At 30.4% G+C, this 19,900-nt stretch overlaps 1 protein-coding gene across 1 annotated transcript in view; it reads right to left on the reverse strand.

Annotated features, from left to right (window-relative positions):
* Positions 1-19,900, reverse strand: part of LOC136083898 (uncharacterized) — a 74,875-nt gene that overhangs the window by 16,208 nt on the left and 38,767 nt on the right. The window contains exon 7 of the mRNA XM_065803816.1: positions 11,633-11,749. Within this exon, the coding sequence (XP_065659888.1) occupies positions 11,633-11,749 (117 nt within the window). The remainder of the gene's footprint in view (positions 1-11,632; positions 11,750-19,900) is intronic.

Here is a 19,900-nt window from a genome sequence, read left to right on the forward strand (position 1 = left end):
TAATCTGGCTTAAGAATATTTATCAAGCAGAAAACAGTTTATACAATATGAAACAGGTAAAACGTCTAAAAATATATTGACATGAGGAGTTCCTCAAGGCTTGTTCTTAGGATCGCTATTATTTTCACTTTATATAAATGATTTATCTTGTACATCAAACTTATTAAATTTTATTTTATTTGCGGATGACTCCAACCTGTTTTATTCGCATAGATGTTCAAACGCTTTTTACAGTGGTTAATGAAAAATTAAACAAAGTTAATGAATGGTTTACATGTAATAAACTATCGCATAACGTAACAAAAACTAAGTATATATTATTTCATAAACAAAATAAAACAGATAATCTTTCCCTATAATTACCTGATCTAAAAATAAATATTACTAGAAAAACATCTGTAAATTTCTTAGATGTTACTTTGAATGAAAATTAATTTTGGAAGACTCATATAAGCTCTCTTTGGAAAAAAAACTTTCAATAAATATTGCAATAATGTATAAAGCAAAATCATAATAAAAAAAACACTTCCGCATTTCAAACCTAATTTAAAATACCATTTAGCAAATATGGATTTTAATGTTCTAAATATTGCCAGTCTTTTTTAGAAGTTATCAAAATAAATTTATATTGCTACTTAAACAACTTTAACTGTTAACTAGCGAAAAACTAAAATAAGAAGAAAATCAACTATTATTATTGAGAATATCAATGTCTTTATCACATTTCTTTAAAAATGGTTACTTTTGAATAATTAGTTTTGAAGTTTAAAACGTTTTATTTTTTTTTTTCATTTTATCTTAACATGCAGTATCTTTTTGTAAATTATCTTATATTTATTTTATTTTTGACACTTTTATATATTTTATGTTGTTTTGGATGGAATTTTATTTATTTTATTATAAAAACGACAATACGAAGCAATATGTGTTTATATGTTTATGTTTATGTGCCATGTGCGTATGTGTGTTTGTATATACACATCTTAACTAAGTTTACTTTTAATTTTTCAGTACTTTTTTGTTTTTCAACTCCTTATACTGGATGTTTTGTAAAATTTTCTAAATATTTTACGGACTTGTAAAATACGATTGCAATGGGGCTTGGTGATAAGGCTATTTGATGCCTTCTTCTTGATTCAGCCATTTCCTTTTGTTATATTTGTACGTTGTATATATTCTTAACGGCGAATTAAATGAAACTGCTACTACTATATGTCTTTAGATACTTTTCTTAAATTTCTAAATTCCATTTCAAGTAATTCTGTAACAAATTTTTCGAGCATAACAAATTTGTAATAAAAGTTTTTCTCTTGATAACGTTTCAATCAGCTCAATTATTTCATCACGTGTATAGTTTGTGAAATGCCTAGCGACAGGTTTTGATAATTTATGCTTGTTTTCTGTGTTGTTTTTTTTTCATGCAAAATGCTGTATTGCCATAATCCAAAACAAACTTTCTTTGTTTATCAGTTAAATATCTGAGGAAGCTTTTTGATCATTAATGAACCTGAAATATATACCCACACTTTTTACATTAAAAGTTTTCCATTTTGTGTCAGCAAGTTTAATAAAATCACCAGTCTCGGAAATGTTTGAGGTGTTATGGTGATTAAGAAAAGCATTGTAAGTATTTTCAGAAAAAAAAACTTAAGCATATGCGTGTTGGCTAAATATTCAAAACGCTATTTATCCAACAATGTATTAAATTGTTTGAACATTTTGTTTTCAAGTTAACTCTAAAATTAACACTAAAGTTAAACATTTTGCTTTCAAGTTAAATCTAAAATATAATAACTCAAATCAATCCTGTAATGATTTCGGAGATTTTTTTTTTCTAAAAATACGTCTAATATGAATTTCTAAAACATATTACCAAATGAAATTAATAGAACTATTGTAGTAAAAGAATAAAGCAGTTAATAAAAAAAGTCTTTGTCTGCTGTTTTTTATTTTATTTATCAATTTTCTTTAAGAACTATGGTTACAGCAATATTTAGTTGAGTAATGTATCAAAACATTTTTTCACCTGAAATTATCAAAGTTTACTTTAAACTATTGCTTTCGTTGTTATTTAAAAAAATGTGCGCATGAACGTGTATATGCGCATTTTACTTGTCGAAGGTGCGCATGAAATATATTTTTATTAACAAACTTGAACACTTTGACCCAAAAAACTATTATTTCAACATACAACATGTATTTGCAATATTTTTTAAAATCTATTTTTCATTGATTTTACAAGATTGTTGCCTTTTGTTTAGAACTTTTCTCCAAATGATATGTATTTCTTGCTTTAGGCTATTTATGAATCGTATTTGCATCTGAATAATTCTTTTTCCATCCAAGCTTAAAGAGATTCAATTAGATTCAAATCTGGTGTTTGAGCTGGCCAGGGCATTAAATATATTTTATTTGTTTTCATCCATGCTTTTACTGTATAAGCTGTGTGGTGAGGCGTCAAATCTTGTTGAAATTACCACTATTTGTTTCGGTTAATCAGCTTGTCCGCTGATGGAAAATTAGTTCCATAGGTTCTCTATATATGTAGATTTAGTTTAATTGATCTGCATAAATATTATACATTCCTACCCCGTTATAGTTGAGGCAGTTTCAAAAAACAACACCACCGCCGCTATTTTGCAACCTCTGTGCAACAAAGCAGTTACTTTACTTTTCTGATTTAAATATATTTACAAAAACTCTCCTTTTTCTATTTATAACTTCAAAACTAAGTTCATCAGTCAAAGTTTTTACTTCCACTTTTCCGAAGACAATTAAATTTTTTCTTTACACCAGCTAAATCTTGTTAATTAATCTCTGGCCTACTACATAAGTTTTCTAACAGCTGCATTGACACAATCATTTTTCCTTAGTAAAAAGTTTTTAACTGCATTTTGAGGAGATTTTTGCTGAATACGTCGGTGAGTTCAAGATAACTAATCTCCGGATTGGCTCTTACTTTAAGTAAAACTAGCCCCCTTTTGCGTTAAGTAACTTTTTTAATCCTTCCTAATTATGAATGACGTTGGATGCCAACTGTTGTTTTAAATATCTTTAGAGAATATCTGACGCGAATTCCTGAATCTTTAAATTTTCTTGCTATTTTTCTATTACTGATCATTGAGCCATACTTTATACCTATTATTCGCCACATTGTTGCTTTGCTTACTGCTTAACGGTTCATTTCTATGTATATTTACTTTTAGTTTATCTTAAACTATTTAAAAAGGCATTGAATGTGACTTATTTTTAATGATCATTTTATAGGAAATTTTCAAACTAACATATAAATTATTAAAATAATTATGAAGAATAGTTGGACCAAATAGAAAGTAGAACGAATGAAAATTAAAATTTTTTCTTCACAAATTGTTGTTCGAAAAAAAGTCTTTAAAAAATATGAATGGGAATTTATGATAATTTGGAAGAGTAAATGTACTCAATTTTTTACTAAAGCAACCTTTTTTTTACAAGCACTGTAGGGTAAAGCGCCCTAATAATGGCCGTGTCTTATTAAGAGCCAAATTTGAGCCCAATTTTATTAAATTTACTTATTTGGCCGAACATTTTTGCTATTGATAAATATAATTTTGTGTTTCTCTAATAAAGCTATGTTTTGTTCAAACGCTTAAAAATACTTCATTCAGTTTTGATTTTAAAGAAATCTTATTTTTATCAAAGTTAATTTAAGTAAATATTTTATACCGTCAGTAATAATATTTGGTTTGTTTCAAGCAACTTTGAGACGCGTTTAAACCAATATTTATTCTGTTACTGGTATATTATACTGGTTTTTGGTATATTTTGATTTGTTATGTTACATTAATATTGAAATGTAAACTGTTTTGTTAGTCAATATACGATAGACAGAAGAATAAATAAAGCCTTAACTTTCAGATTTCAAATAGGTCTTAATAATAGCCACTCGTTTGACCAAATAAGAGCCACTGCTCCTATTTGTAACCGATGTGGCTATTATTAGGACAATAGTTTAATTTATTGCGTATATAGACTATACTATATACCATGTCATAGTTTATATATAAACTATGTGTATATATGCACAATCTATATATGCATAGACTATATGTATGTATATAGACTATATTATAAACAATATTATAGTTTATACACAATGAATTAAACTATTGTCCTATTATTAAATATAGTTATTATTTACTTTACAGTGTATAACTACTAAATACAATTAATTTTTACTTTACTGTGTTTATTACATATTTACAATGTTTGTAATGTTTGTAAGTATGTACATTTATATTATATAATGTTTGTAAATATTTAAAATAATGGTTTGAATATTTATTATATAATTTATATTCAAAAAAAAAACTTGTTTTTAATAATTACTATATACATAATAATTTTAAAAACAAAAATGCAATTACATATTTACAAACATTACATACACATATATACATACTATGTGAATATGTAATATAAAATATAACATAGTATATATGTATTATGTAATGTTTGTAAATATGTAATTTCGTATTATATGCTTTTCTATATTTAATTTGATGCCCGCAAACCAATGAAATTCTACCAAAATTGTATCTAATTATGTTGTATTCAACGATTGTACTTATATATGCTATGTCTGTTATATTGATGCATAGATGTGTATGATAAGCATATTTTATGCTTGTATATGTTTTTGTTTGTGACATCTGTGTATGTTATGATAAAATATTTAGGTTAGATATATGTAAGGTCAACTATTGTACTTAGTATACTCTATCTTTTAGTTAATTTGAGTAATTATGGGAAAAACGACAAAAATCATCAAAAAAAATCAAAATTGAACCAGAATGTGACAAAAGTAAAGAGATTCCAGTGGTCCGATAGTTACATGAAAAACGCAATCGCAGCTGTTCAAAATAACTTAATGTCGCAACGAGAAACTGCAATAGAGTTTAGTATTCCTCGGTCAACCCTTGGTAAATATTTTAAGGGAGATTCAGTTCTTGGCGTCAAGCCCGGACCAAGTCCAATATTATCTACAAATTTAGAGTTAAAATTACTTGAATATGCAGTAACAAGAGCTGCCCTTGGATTTGGATTCTGAAAAAAAACAAATTATAAATTATGCTTCAGATTTAGCCATAAAATACAATTTAAAGTTTAAACGTTCAACTTTATTAGAAAAATGGTGGCGCTTATTTAATCAGCGAGATACAAATTTAGTTTTGTGAAAGCCTGAAGGTACTTCATCAGTTCGCCATCAATGCATGTCTGTACTAAAAGTAGCTAATTATTTCTATGAAGTTACATGAAGTTTTGAGGTACACACATGCTCTTTTGAAGCCTTCATTGATTTGGAATATGGATGAGTTTGGACTACAAATGGATTTTAAACCTCCAAAAGTAATTGCAAAAAAAGGTACAAAACACCTTCAAACTCGCAGATCTGTAAAACTTGAAACCTTATCCATAATTGCTGTTGTAAATGCTGCTGGTGGTTTAGTACCTCAACATTTGGCAGCATTAGGCAAAAAGATTATATCTCTTCATTCTTTTAATACTGCACATGTCCCATCAGGCTCAAATTGAAGTTTTAGTGAAACAGTTTGGACAAAGCAAGGAGTTGCATTTCTTTGGTTCACCAATTCTCTCTTCCCTAATATAGGTAGAGATAGACCACAAGTTCTCATAGTTAATAGTCACGACTCTCATAACTCTGTTGGGATATTTTTTGTTGCAATCAAAAATAACATTCGTATTGTGGAAATGCCAGCACATTGTTGCCATTGGCTCCAGCCTCTAGACCGCACAATTTGTCAGGAATTAATGAATGAATATCCTGGAGTTACTTTTGACATGTTAAATTTTTGTGGGCTTTTTAGGATAGCCTGGGATCAAGCCCTTATAGCTGACAATATTATTCCCGGGTTTTAATCGTGTGGCATTTATCCATATAATCTGTCTGCTGTTCCAAGCACAGCTTACTTACCTAATTCTGTCTATTCCATAGAACAACTACTTGACAAAAATAATCTGTTTGAATATCCTGGAAGTCCCTGGAAGTACCGCGCTCAACTTAGTTTCTCCGCGCAGCAGCCTTGCTCGGCAAGATTCGCGTTTCGGAGTTAAAGAGTTGAGAGAGGGTTGTACCACGAATAACAACTAAAAAATAAAAAACACAAAAAAAATGAGTAGCCTCCTCGACTGTAGTGGCCCCCCTCAGGCCTTGGGGAGGTGAATAATCTAAAAAAAAAAAAAAAAAAAAAAAGAATCACGTCTGCACTCAATCAAAACTGAAAGTAGAATAACAAGATTTTTTTTTTTTTTTTTGTGTTACTTCACCTCCCCTAGGCCAAAAAGGCCACTTCAGATGAGGAGGCTCATTGTGGTTATAACCCTCTCTCAACTTTATAATTCCGAAACACGAACCTTGACGAACAAGGCCGCTGCGTGGAGAAACAAGTAGAGCGCGGTACTACCAGGGACGTGGTGGGGATTGAACTCGGAACCTCTCACTTATAAAGCAGGCGCTCTACCACGACACCACTACCGCATTTGAAAATACAACAGAAGAGGAAGTTGATTTTAAAGCAGAATTTGGCACAAATAAACCTCAAAGCATGTCTGAATGTAAAATAGATTATAATTTGGTAAACCTTGACAATAGTAAGTGCCTCTTTGATATGAGATACCTATTTAATTCATAAGCAGTTAACGTCGTTCAATTTCTGCATTCAAAATGGCTAGGGCATCCCAGATCCTTTGTATAAATTGTATAAAGAATTCAAACTTAAACAGATTTCATGTACTAATGCCATTTTAGAAACAGATGACTCTGTTCCGATGCGAAATGAATCCATAGTTCCTATTCCAGTTTTAAATGAAACCAATGTTCCGCCAATTCCTGTTCCAAATGAAACAACTGGACAGTTTAGTTTTTTTTCCAATAAAATCAGTGATCATTGTAATCAGATGCCAATTGAAATCAATGTTTAACCTAGTCTAACACAAATTATTTCGTGTACAAAGCATATTTAAAAGGAGCCAATTGTCTAATTGTGCTTTAAAACTGTTTACTGATTTTGCATTAACTACATTTTTAGGTAGTTTATTCCATGGTTTTGTTATTCTGTTAGTAAAGAACGAGTGTCTTAAGTTGCACTTTGTTTTTTCGCGTTCAAACCTGACACCGTTTCCTCTAGATAATTGAAAATCATTAGGCTTGAAACCGTTTAAAAAGTCCACATTTTCAATCTTATTTAATAACTTATAAGTCTGGATCAAATCTCCACGAAGTCTGCGTTCACATAATGGGCTGAGGCCAAGAATTTCCAGTCTTTCCTCGTATTTCATTTTTGCCAGATTCGGATTGAGTCTCGTAGCCCTGTGTTGAACTTTCTTGAGCAGTTCTATTTCTCCTTTAAGCTGAGGGGACCACACTGGAACCGCGAATTCAATTATTGGGCGAACAAACGTCACGTATAAGACTTTAAGAGTCTGCACATCCAGTTTCACAAATGTGTTTTTAATCATTCCCAGCATTTTATTTGCCTTCGAGCTGCAAGATACAATTTGCTGTCTCCATTTCATGTTTGCTGAGAATAATACGCCTAGATCTTTTTGAATAGTAGTTTTTCCTAGGACAACATTATCCATAGAATAATCGTGTTTTGGATTGTTACTTCCATAATGTATTATTTCGCATTTTTCTTTATTGAATTTCACTAACCATTCTTTAGACCAGTCCCAAGCACTGTTTATATCTCGTTGAAGACTGTTTATTTTCTCTTTTGAGTTCACATCGATCATTATTTTGGTGTTATCTGCATAGAGCTTGGCTACATTTTGTATTCTATCCGGGAGGTCATTTATAAACAAAATAAACAATATCGGGCCAATTACCGATCCCTGCGGAACTCCGCTGTAGATATCGCGCCAGCTCGAAACAGTATCACCGTTGACTACGTGTTGCTTTCTATCTTTTAAAAATTCCTCTAACCACTTTAGCAGCTTTCCTGTAATTCCATACGCTTTTATTTTTAAAACTAGTCTTTTGTGCGGCACTGTGTCGAAAGCTTTCGCAAAGTCTAAATAAACCACATCTACCGGACGATTCAGTGCGATATTTTCTGTTTAATAATCCACAGTTTCCATGAGATTTGTCGTGCGTGATCTAGATTTAACAAATCCATGTTGACACTTCGATAAAAATGTATTGTTCGTAAAATGTGCCAAAAGTGAGTCTTTTATTATGCTCTCCAGAATTTTACACGGCACAGAAGTCAGTGATACTGGTCGAAAATTATTCGCTTCTAGCTTACTGCCTTTGTTCTTAAAGATTGGGGTAATGTTAGCAAATTTCCATTGCTTAGGTAGTTCGCTCTTATCAATTGAAGACATAAATATCAATGTGATTGGCATTGCTAGTCCTTCAGCGCAATTTTTTAAAATGATAGTACTCAATTGATCAACTCCACATGATTTCTCAATGGATAATTTGCTTAATCTTGTTTCTACGTCACTGTAATTAATTGCACTCTCGTCAAAATCTAAATATTTACCCCCACAAATCGATCCGAATTCTGGTAATACTTGGTCGCCCTCTCTAGTGAAAGAGTTTTGAAAATTTTCGTTTAAAATGTCAACAATCTCACTAGTCGTATTTGTAACATTTCCTTCGACGTTTTTTATCGCTTTAATTGAGCTCTTTACATTTTGTTGATCGTTCACATATTTAAATAGTATCTTTTTGTTTCTAATCGATTTGTAGACCAGTTCGCGTTCGTATTTTTTTCTGGCTTTTCTCGTTTCAATTTTAACTATTTTACACAATGCTTTGTATTCGTTTACCATATTTTTGTTTTTCTAATTTGTGCAACAGTTTAAATGTCTCATTCGTCTTTTGTTCTTCACAAGTTCTTTTAGTTCATTGTCAATCCAAAATATTCTTTTACGAGTCCTGTTTTTCGAGCTGTGACACGGTATATATTTTTGACAAGCTTCGTTAACATAAAAAATGAGCGTTTCGTACATCTCCTGGACATTAATTGCATCAAAAATGTTTACCCAGTCTGTATCTGTAAAAAATTTGTTCATTCCTGCGAAGTCAGTTTTTTTTTAAATATATTTCCGATTGCTAGCTACAGTTTTTGTCTCATGGTGATTGAGTGCATATTTAGAGCAAATTACAAGATGTCCTTTGCTTATATTCCCTAATACCGCATTTGTCTCAACTTGAAATAATCTTTGTTCGTTTACTGTGAACAGTAAGTCCAATGTATTCTCGTACGTTGATTCGTTTAGTTGAAAAGTAGGTATTGCGACGTGCTGAATTAGAAATTCGTCGTTTATTATTTCCGAGAAATGATGTTCTATCGAGTGTTCACTGGAATTTGTTGCATGAACTGCTCCATCTGACCATTCAATTTTAGGAAAATTAAAGTCACCCATTATTAAAAAATCTTTAAAACCCCGTTTGTCCACATATTCTCTTGCAGTTCTGAAAACATTTCTGAACAGTTCCATATCTACCACATCGTTTGGTCGGTATATACATCCTACCAAATATTTGTCGTTCCCGAAAACTAGTACAGTCCACATTTGTTCTAAGTAGGTCGTCAATAGCCATTTTTTATTTACTTCATAAGACGTTATTTCGCTATTCACGTAAATACATACTCCTCCGCCCACGCGGCCATCTTTTCTGTCGCTACGATATAAGCAAAAATTTTCCACACACGTAATTGAAGTTTCACTAAACCATGTTTCCGTTACTCCGATTATGTTTGGTTCATTCAGGTGACACAATACTTTAAATTCCTCAAACTTGTTGTTTAGTGAAGTGGCGTTCAAATATATACAGGATAAATACGATAAATTTTAGCTTTTTTTCGCTTTCATTTTTTTTTCTCAATAGTTGTTTTTTAAATCGCACAATCTCGTTTCCACGAATCGCATATCGAAAGGGCGAGTCGGCGTCAAGCTTCGAATTTAAGTCGTTTTGTTTCTTCCTCAACTCAAAGTCCTGTAGTCTCTCGGTCTCTGTCAAGTCTGGGCATATATAGACTTCTATAAAATCTTGCTTTTCTCTTAGCTTTTTTGACGCGAGTAAGAGAGGGTTTCTTTTGCCTTCAGATAACTCGAGTAGAATCGGGCCTGGTTTGGCAGCGTTTTTTGATTTGAATCTCTTTAAATGTATCGGTTTAACATTTTCGTTTCCTATTGTTTTTAGTAAGTCCTCAATTGCTTTCTTGTCTTCTTCAATTTTATCTTTGCTCTCAGTTTTGCTCGACTCTTTAATTCCATATATAATGACGTTCTTTTCGCGTTTCTTTCGCTCCTCCTGCTTATTAATTGCTGCGTTAACCACGACTAGTTGTTCTTTCGGTTTTTTTGAGTTCGCGACACCACATTAACCCAATCATTTCCAATGTTCACTGTTGAAGTCACAGCATTTGTTGTTTTGTTCTCCAGCGTTTTAACTCTTTTCTCTAATTCCACAATTTGATTATCTTTCACAACAATCGTTGTTTCAAGAACAAATATTCTCTTGATTAGCGCTTCTATTTCCGTCTTGGTTACCATTATTTGTGGTGACGGTATCCAAGCAGCCAATTTTATTTTTATTTTTTACGATATTTGTTGTTAATTGAGATAAGATTTAAATTGTCCCTCGGGAGTATATACTTCAGAGTTGATACGGTTGGTTGGATATATTAATATGTGATATTAGATTAAATAAAGCTAAGTTGAAACTAAATTTATAACTTGAGTTTACCAGTTCTGTTAAAAATCACAGCGTGAAAGCAGAAAAGTATACCAAAGCATGCGTGAAAGCAGAGCCAGAAAAGTATACCAAAGCATGCGTGAAAGCATGCGTGAAAGCAGATACCAAAGCAAAGCGTGAAAGCAGAAAAGTATACCAGTAGACCAGTATTAGTAACCGATAAATCTGCTCCAAACGGTGAAAACAATATACAAAGTATTTTGTATACATATACCAAAAAACTGAATAACTTTATTAAGCTCCAATAACACGTCCGATCTCTTTAATTACTTTTTTTAATATAATAAATTTATACGTATATAACTCACTAATATTAGCAATTTGATTACAGATATAAGTAAATATATAGTGATAAATTTTCCGTAAATATATTTAAATATATTTCCGTAAATAAATTTTCCGTAAGTATATAACTTTAAAAAAATAAAGTTGCTATTTTATGTTATTTTGCAATGCATATATGGATGTATTGCAAAAAAAACCAAAATACAACTTTAAAGACAAGATATATTTTATTTTTATAAAAGTATAGTTTCTGTCTCTCTCTCCCTCTCTCTCTCTCTCTCTCTCTCTCTCTCTCTCTCTCTCTCTCTCTCTCTCTTTTCCTCTCTCTCTTTTCCTCTCTCTCTCTCTCTCTCTCTCTCTCTCTAAATATAGTTTCTCATTGCTTTTTTTCTTTCTTTTTAATTTGTTTATATCAGTTTACTTTACTAAGTTTTGTTTTTTACGTCCACATAATACACATTGTTTGGTGTTCAGCAATATGTTTAAAATGATTAGTTTTTTTATTTTTATTAAATTTTTCTTTTAAAAAAGTTATTTTTTGTAAAATTAATTTTCTATTCAAATAATTTGCATTACCTTTTCTTTTTCCGTAGAGTCAAAGTTTTTTTCAAGAAGCGTTAATTTAGTCAATGCTAATGAAAGATGGTTTTGTGCTGAAGTTTTAGCATGTGCATCTGTGTACTTTCTCATTTCCTGTAAATCATAACGAATAATAGCACTATAACAATGTATATAAATAATAAAGTAATTTTATGTAACTATAATCAGTGCAAATAGTTTTTTTAAATTTATTTTGTCTTTCACTATAAATACAGCTTTTATATACATACATTCATATACAAAAAAATATATAGCTGGAGCAAGAAGAAGACATAATGTATTTTTACCGAGCACCATTTTTATTAATCGTAATCGTATTGTATTATATAAGTTTTAATACTTAAAGTAGCAAATTGCTAAACTGCTCACATTTTCTACAATAGCAAAAAAAGAAAAAAAGAAATATCACATACATATACATACCGTTTTGAGAGAGAGGTTATATCATCAATAAACTTTATTATATTGATTTTTATAATAAATTATTTTCAATCTATCTTAAGTTTATATTTGAGTTTAAACTTTATTTAAAAAAAAAACATTTAAATTCAATAATAATAAAATCCATAAATAGAAGCAGGGCCGGTGTAGTATGAGATTTTTACTCCCACTTTTTTTTTACTCCCCAGTAAAAATCTGATATGAAATTTTTACCGCGGAGTAAAAAACGCGTATGAGATTTTTACTCTCTTTATGAGATTTTTACTCCCTTTAGATGTTTTCACCGTTATGTTTATATAGCGCTATTAAAAGTTAAACTTTTAATAATAATTTTATTGTTAACTAAAATTTTAAGTTACATATAGTAGCAAACAACTTTTAAAAATAATTTATTTCCTACATTTCAATATAAGGAATTAAAATCATAATGGAAGTAAAAATTGTTTTATTATTTTAATTAAAACGGATTAAGTACGCACGTATCTGTAAAATTCATATCCTATTCCCGATAGTGATAAATTTGTTTTAAACTTACATAACATAAATAAATTTGTTTTAAACTTTAAATTTAAACTTAATATTAAATGAGTTTTTTTCCCCTTGACGGCCTTGAAAAAACGATATTTAAATTGTTATGGAAAATAGTGCAATAAAACCCATACCTTACCATAAATATGGGCACAAATGCTAGGAGTATTGATTATTACACTAGGCGTTGTGAATAAAAATGAGCAATTGATTTTGCTATGTGTTTTCGGAGCAATTGCTCCACTATACGTAAAAGTAATTGCTCCTAAAACACATAGCAAAAGCAATTGCTCATTTTTATTCACACCGCCTATTATATTTCATATCTCGGAAAGAAAATATTAACAAAGAAATTATTACAATTTATTTGTTAGGTCCTAGAAATTAAAGCAAATAAATTTAAATTATTCAAGGAACTTTGGCACTGTCAAAATATATATATCTATATATGTACAAAAAATTTATAAAGAATTATAAAAGGCCACAACTACGCGTTAATAAATTAAAATGAACATATAAAAGAAAAAAACACTGATTATTGTAATTGTAATCAAAAAATAGATTGCCCTCTAAATGGAAAATGCCTTTCGAAAAATGTAATTTACAAGTGCATTGTTTCCTCACAAAATAACCCTGATAAACAATATATTGGCTTAACCGAGGGGGAATGGAAAAAACGTTATGCCAACCACAAACAATCGTTTAAACACAAAAAATATTCAAGAGACTGCTGTCAAAATATATTTGGGATTTAAAAGAAAAAAATAAAAATTTACAATGGTCTATTCTAAAATTTGCCCCTGCCTATAATAATATTTCCAAAAAATGTATGCTATGTTTGCAAGAAAAATTTGAAATAATTACTCATTTAAATCAAGAAAATTTATTAAATAAAAAATCTGAATTAATTTCTAAATGTAGGCACGAAAATAAATACCTCTTAAAAAATTATAAAAACAAATGACCAAATTAAACTATCCCCATTCCAAAGAAAATTATTTAATAATTACTTTCTGTAACTTCCCGTTAACAAAAAAATATAGTAATTAAAAATCTTTTTATAATAATTTATAACTTCCTGTAAAATATTTTTTTCTATAAATTGAATTTTTTTTGAGATTTAGTAACTCTTCCTGATGATCCAGCAATGGTGAAACTTCAAGTAGAAGATAAAAGTTAGATAAGTGTTTTTTACTAATTTATATATATATATATATATATATATATATATATATATATATATATATATATATATATATATATATATATATATATATATATATATATATATATATATATATATATATATATATATATATGTATTTTGCAGTCAGCAAACCTTTAATAGTAAATAAGTTATATAGAAATAAATAAATCAAAAATATTTATACAAATCATATATCTTAAAGTTATGAAGAGGATGATTTACAACTATTTTTCTGCAAAAAAATATTTTTACAACAGTACAACATTAAAGTGATTTGCAGTTGAATTGTCAAGGAATATAGCATGTTCACTAAGCTGAGTAAGTGTTAAACTACATGGGTAAGTCAGCCATTTTAATTCCTCACCATATTTGCTATATACTTTTATATCAATACCCATGAATGAGGCACACCCAATTATTTCTGCATCAGTTGCCCATGTTGCATTATCACTCATACCACTTTCATTTAGATATGTTATGACCGATTGATTCATATATGAAGCCATTTTATCATTAATATGGGTACACATATGTCTTACAACTTTTTCTCTTATAATTTCATAACTGCTTTCACTGCCTGTAATGATATAAGATATTGCCCTAAAAAAGCAATTACCATCGCCTCTGGTACTGTGTAGTTGTTTTGGACATGAAAGTAGATTAATATCTGCAGTAAATATATTTTTGGTAATACCAATTCCAAATTTTTCAGAAATAGAAGTTCTCATTTCAATAGTTGCATATTTTCCAATCTTATCAATAGAAATTTGCGTATTCATTTGATTGAATGTGATTTCTTGTTTACCATCAGTTATCTTTTCATTATATAAACATAACTTTGTCAAGTTGTACTTTGTTTTTAAAACTTGACCCTTTAGATTTTTCAAGGTACAGTTATTTGTGCTTGAAATGGATGTTACAATATATGGTCCAGTCCAAGGCTTTACAAGTTTCCCGCCTTTTCTATCATCACGTCTACTATTTCTTAGCAAAACTTTTTTATTTATGCTAATTTCAAAATTTGGAGCAACTCTCCTGTCATAATCAAGTTTTTGCCTTTTTTGAGATTTTTCTATATTTTGATAGGCTTCATCAAAAAGTTCATTCTTCATTTTATTCATTGCATGAAAGGTTTCTGAAATTATTTTTTTGTTGGAGGAATCATCATTGCTAAGAGCGTTATCATCATTAAAATCAATTAAATTGCAATCTAAATCAATAGGAAGAACTGCTTCCCTTTGGTAAAGCAATGAAAATGGTGAAAACCCAGTAGACTTATGTTTTCTAACTCTCAATGAAAGCAAAACACTATCAATAACGTATGGCCATTCCAGAGCAGCCTCATCCAGCACCTTTACTAATGTACGTTCAATTGTTTGATTCTGTCGCTCTACTAATCCATTTGCTTGAGGATGATATGCACTCGTAATTCTTTGAATTGTTCCTGTTTTTGAGTAAAGTTCTTTAGAAATTTCATTTACAAACTCACGACCCTGGTCATTTATTTGAATTTCAAAACAACCATGTCGACATATCTGTTTATACAAAAAAAAAGCCACAGTTCTAGCAGTTTTATCAGTAAGTGCTTCTGCTTCAACCCATTTACTGAAGTAGTCGACTAATACAACCAGATATTTATAGCCATTAACATCTGGTAGTTGTGTTAAATCAATTCCTACTTGCTTCATATTACCTTTTGGAATTAAAACATTTTGTAGCAATGGTTTTGACTGAAGTTTCCTGTTTTTCGACTTTTGACACTGTTCACATTCAGAAACATAGGTTATAATATCTTTTATCATTGCATACCAAAAAAATCTACTTTGAATGTGATGTGTAGTGTTATTAATACCTGTATGACCAGATAAAGCTTTGGACTCAACAGAGACATCGTTTCCTTCATGAACAAGCTTTATTATGTTTTGTTGTTCATCTCTGCTCCAAATAACTTTTCTCTAAAAAAAAGCTATAAACCATAAATATAATGAGAATAAAAACTACAAAGTTTTTAGTGTTTATCTAGTTATAAATTTTCGTGTTTATCTGGTAACTAGGTTCTAGTTATAACAGGATAAAAATGACAAAATTGTTTAAAACATTTTGAAATAATAGAATACCTTTGCAGCTTTATTTAAATGATATAGCTCATTATTATGAACTATAAATGGCTTTGTTTGTCTTCTAAAATTGGCTTTATCACCTTTACTTAAAACTTCTTTTGGATACGTTTTATATTTTAAATAACTAAATATATCAACAAATCTGGCGTGCATGTCTTGTTTATTTGTAACTTCGCTAAAATTAATTTGAGAGTAAAAATCTCATAAAGAGAGTAAAAATCTCATACACGTTTTTTACTCCGCGCTAAAAATTTCATATCAGATTTTTACTGGGGAGTAAAAAAAAAGTGGGAGTAAAAATCTCATACTACACCGGCGCTAGGCACTAGGCAAACTAGGCAACTGCCTGTAAAATATGAAAATCTAACTCATGTAACATTATAATTCTATTATATATTATACATAACACTAAAAAATTTTCCATATCCAGTAATTGAGCATAAACTGCACGGCAAATTAGCGTAGCACTCGCTGGCAAGCGTGGCACTCGCAGGCTAAAGGCAACATGTAGAGTTATTATAATATTAGAGATTGGCTCATGCTTCTTGTTTCTCGTCTGTGTTTATATTAATAAAATGAGAGATAATAAACAAAATGAGTTGCGTTTTCCAAACAAAGCAAATATATTCTTTTTAAATTACCAACACAACAAACAAAACTGTGTATAAGCTGTTCGCTATTACTCAAGTTCCTTCGATCACCCTCATATTCAACGAGTCACATTAGATTTGTTCGTTTGCATTTGACTAACAGAGTACTAGACACATCTTCTGCTTATGAATAATTCATTGAATAAATATCAATTTAACTCTTTCCCTACCGCAACCAGCTGAAAGCGGCTTTTGATTATTTTTTTTATTAAGACCGCGAGCTGATGGTAGCGGCTTTTGAGTATGCTTTACAATTTATCCTGTTTTGTGCATAAATTTTCATTCAATACACATATATTTTGTTTTTTTTAAGTTTAATTAGTTCTCTACATAATCAAGTAAAAACATGACCCATAATGTGTAAATACGATTACTTATCACTTGACAAAGTTAAAAAATCTTGAGTTATCCTTGATAAAAAAAATTTCTTAAAATTTAGTTCGTAATTAGTAAAATAAAGCAGCTTTAACACTATAAAACTTAACTTGTAGTAGTACGTACGAGTATTTAGCTTTGTAGTTACTATGGTAATTGAATGGTATTGAAGAAAATGAGTTTTGTTTTAGACTTTATGTTTGAATTACTATTTATAAAAACAATGGTTTAAGTATTTAAGTAAGCATTTCTTATTGTTCAATGATGCGTGTTAAATACTTATTTAATTAAAGTTCATTTGTTTAGCTTTCTATTGATATATAGTTTGTTATGCTTTTAAAAAGATATACTCGTAGATATATAAATTACTGGAGAGGTCATAGGTAGAAATAATTGAAGCCGGGCAAACTTAACCTTGATGACAAAGAGTTAGACAGAAAAATATAGTTTATTCAGCGTATATACTGTACAATTTTTATAATTTAATTTCAAGGTATATTTTGTATAGCATAAAACAATAACTTCGAAGGAATTTTTTATTCAATTGTGGTTTTTACATATTTTAATTACAGATGAATTAAATAAAGTAAATCTTAGTTGACTTCATATTATAAAATTTTAAACTGAAAAATAATGAATTTACCATAAAAATTGTATGCAGTTTGATGATGAACGAAATGTTAATTCGAAAGCAAACTGATTGGGATGTGCATAAATCCTATGGCTTTGTTAGTTATGGAACAGGATTTAACGATGACAGTGTTGATGTTGCTTAAGAAGCTTTTGTTTTGTTATTAGTTGCTTTTAATAGATATTGGAAGATCCCAATAGCTTATTTTTTAACAGACGGACTTAACTCAAAGAGAAAACAAATATTGTTTCTGAATGTCTAATCAAAGTTTATGACCCTGGAGTTCAAGTTATTCTTTATCTTCTGATAGTACAGTTGCAAATTTGTCTATGATGAAAACTCTTGGTGTTGACTTAAATAATATAAAAAATCTAAAACCATACTTTAAACATCCAGTAAAAGCAGAACCACTATTTTTAATTCTTGATGCTTGCCATATATTAAAATTAGTTAGCAATTGCTTTGGTAAAAAGAAGTTGCTAAAACACAATAACAATGACAGGGGCGGATCTAGGGGGTATCGTGTGTTGCCCTAGATTCGCCAGTAATATTCAAAGATATTGTAAATAATTCCGTTTCATAGTATAAAAAGTACTAAACTTAAATTTATGGCATAATAATACAGTTGTGGCCAAATGTCTGTTGTATTCGAGTTTTTTCAACAAAGTCAACGTTTAAATGGACACAGTGTCTCCAACACATCTCACAGTTTATCACAACATTGTTTAAAATTACATAACATTAATATATTTTAGTTTTACATATCACTAATATCAGCTACACTGCCCCTTATTTTTAATTACTTCAGCATTTCTTGCAGGCATAGAATTTACGAGATTTTAACAAACATCAACAGTTATGTCTGTGCTCCACACACGTGTAATGATGGCATTAAGATCCTCTAAATTTGATGGTTTCTCTTTGTCAATCTTTAGTTTCATTATAAGCCACAAGTTTTCAATGAGGGTAAGGTCTGGACTCTGCCCCAGGCAAGAACCTAGAACCACTACCCTATGATCCCGAAACCAGTTTGACAGGGACCAACGTCATGCATAAACAGTTTGCAGTTGTGAATCTGCATAACTTTCAAAAGCTTTTCATCCAGTATGGTAATTTATTTCAGTGTATTTATAGTGGTATTTTGTGGAAGAAAGTAGAGGGAGCCTCGGCCAGACGGTGAAAAGATGCCTTATACCACAAGTATGCTGAATGTTTAAAAGTTCGTATCCAAAACTTTGAATCAAATTTTTTATTGGCAGGACGGTGGACATATCTTGGTGCTGCAGAAAACAACTTTATGTTATTGTTACTAAACATTACTTCATTACACATTTTACTAGTGTAATGTTTGAATATACTGCAAAAAAGTAATCACGAACGTTCTTCTTCTATAACAGCGGTTTTCGCTTTTAGATTAAGCGCAGGTCGGTACGCTTTTAGATTAAAAGTATCACTTAAACGCCGTCGAATGGTTCTTAAACTAACTCTGCGTGGCAGTTGAATTGCTGCGGCAGAGGATGATATCATTTGATTCTTCAACACATGTCGTTTTATCGCTCGATCTGTAGCAGGAGTTGTAACCTTTTGGCGTCCGGTTCGACGTTTTGATTTCACATTACATGTCTCTCGCCAACGTATCATTGTCAATGACACAACTTTTTTTTTTTTTTTTTTTTTTTAAATTTTTATTTTAGGTGCCCCAAGAAGTCCTAACGGTCTTGTCACAGAGCACCGCGGAAGTGCATTTAACCAGGAAGTTCACGCCTCCTTCCTTACCGTGACGCGAAAATATGTCCAGAGCTCGTTTCGAACCTGGATCTCCTGCTTATAAAGCTAGCGCTCTAATCACTGCGCCACGGCCGCATTTTGTCTCTTTGTCAATCTTTAGTTTCATTATAAGCCACAAGTTTTCAATGAAGGTAAGGTCTGGACTCTGCCCCAAGCAAGAACCTAGAACCACTACCCCATGATCCCGAAACCAGTTTGACAGGGACCACCGTGTAAAGTGTAAACTTGCTGGGAAACAATAAGATGTTGTGCCACAGCTGCTTGTTTAAAACACGAATTAACTAATGCAACAACCTGACCACGTTTTTTAGGTAAAAAGTCCATTTTTGGTAAGAAATTATTGATCTAAAGTAAACAAAGAGCACAACATAAACAAATAAGAAATGAAACTATTTCATTTTTTTAAATAAAAGATTATCTCAATTAGTTTAATTAATAAAACCAATAACTTTTTGGTTCATTTCTAGGCTTTCAACAAGCTTAAAATAGCAGAATGCAGTTATA

Source organism: Hydra vulgaris, chromosome 08 (assembly GCF_038396675.1).
Source record: "Hydra vulgaris chromosome 08, alternate assembly HydraT2T_AEP".
NCBI lineage: Eukaryota > Metazoa > Cnidaria > Hydrozoa > Anthoathecata > Hydridae > Hydra > Hydra vulgaris.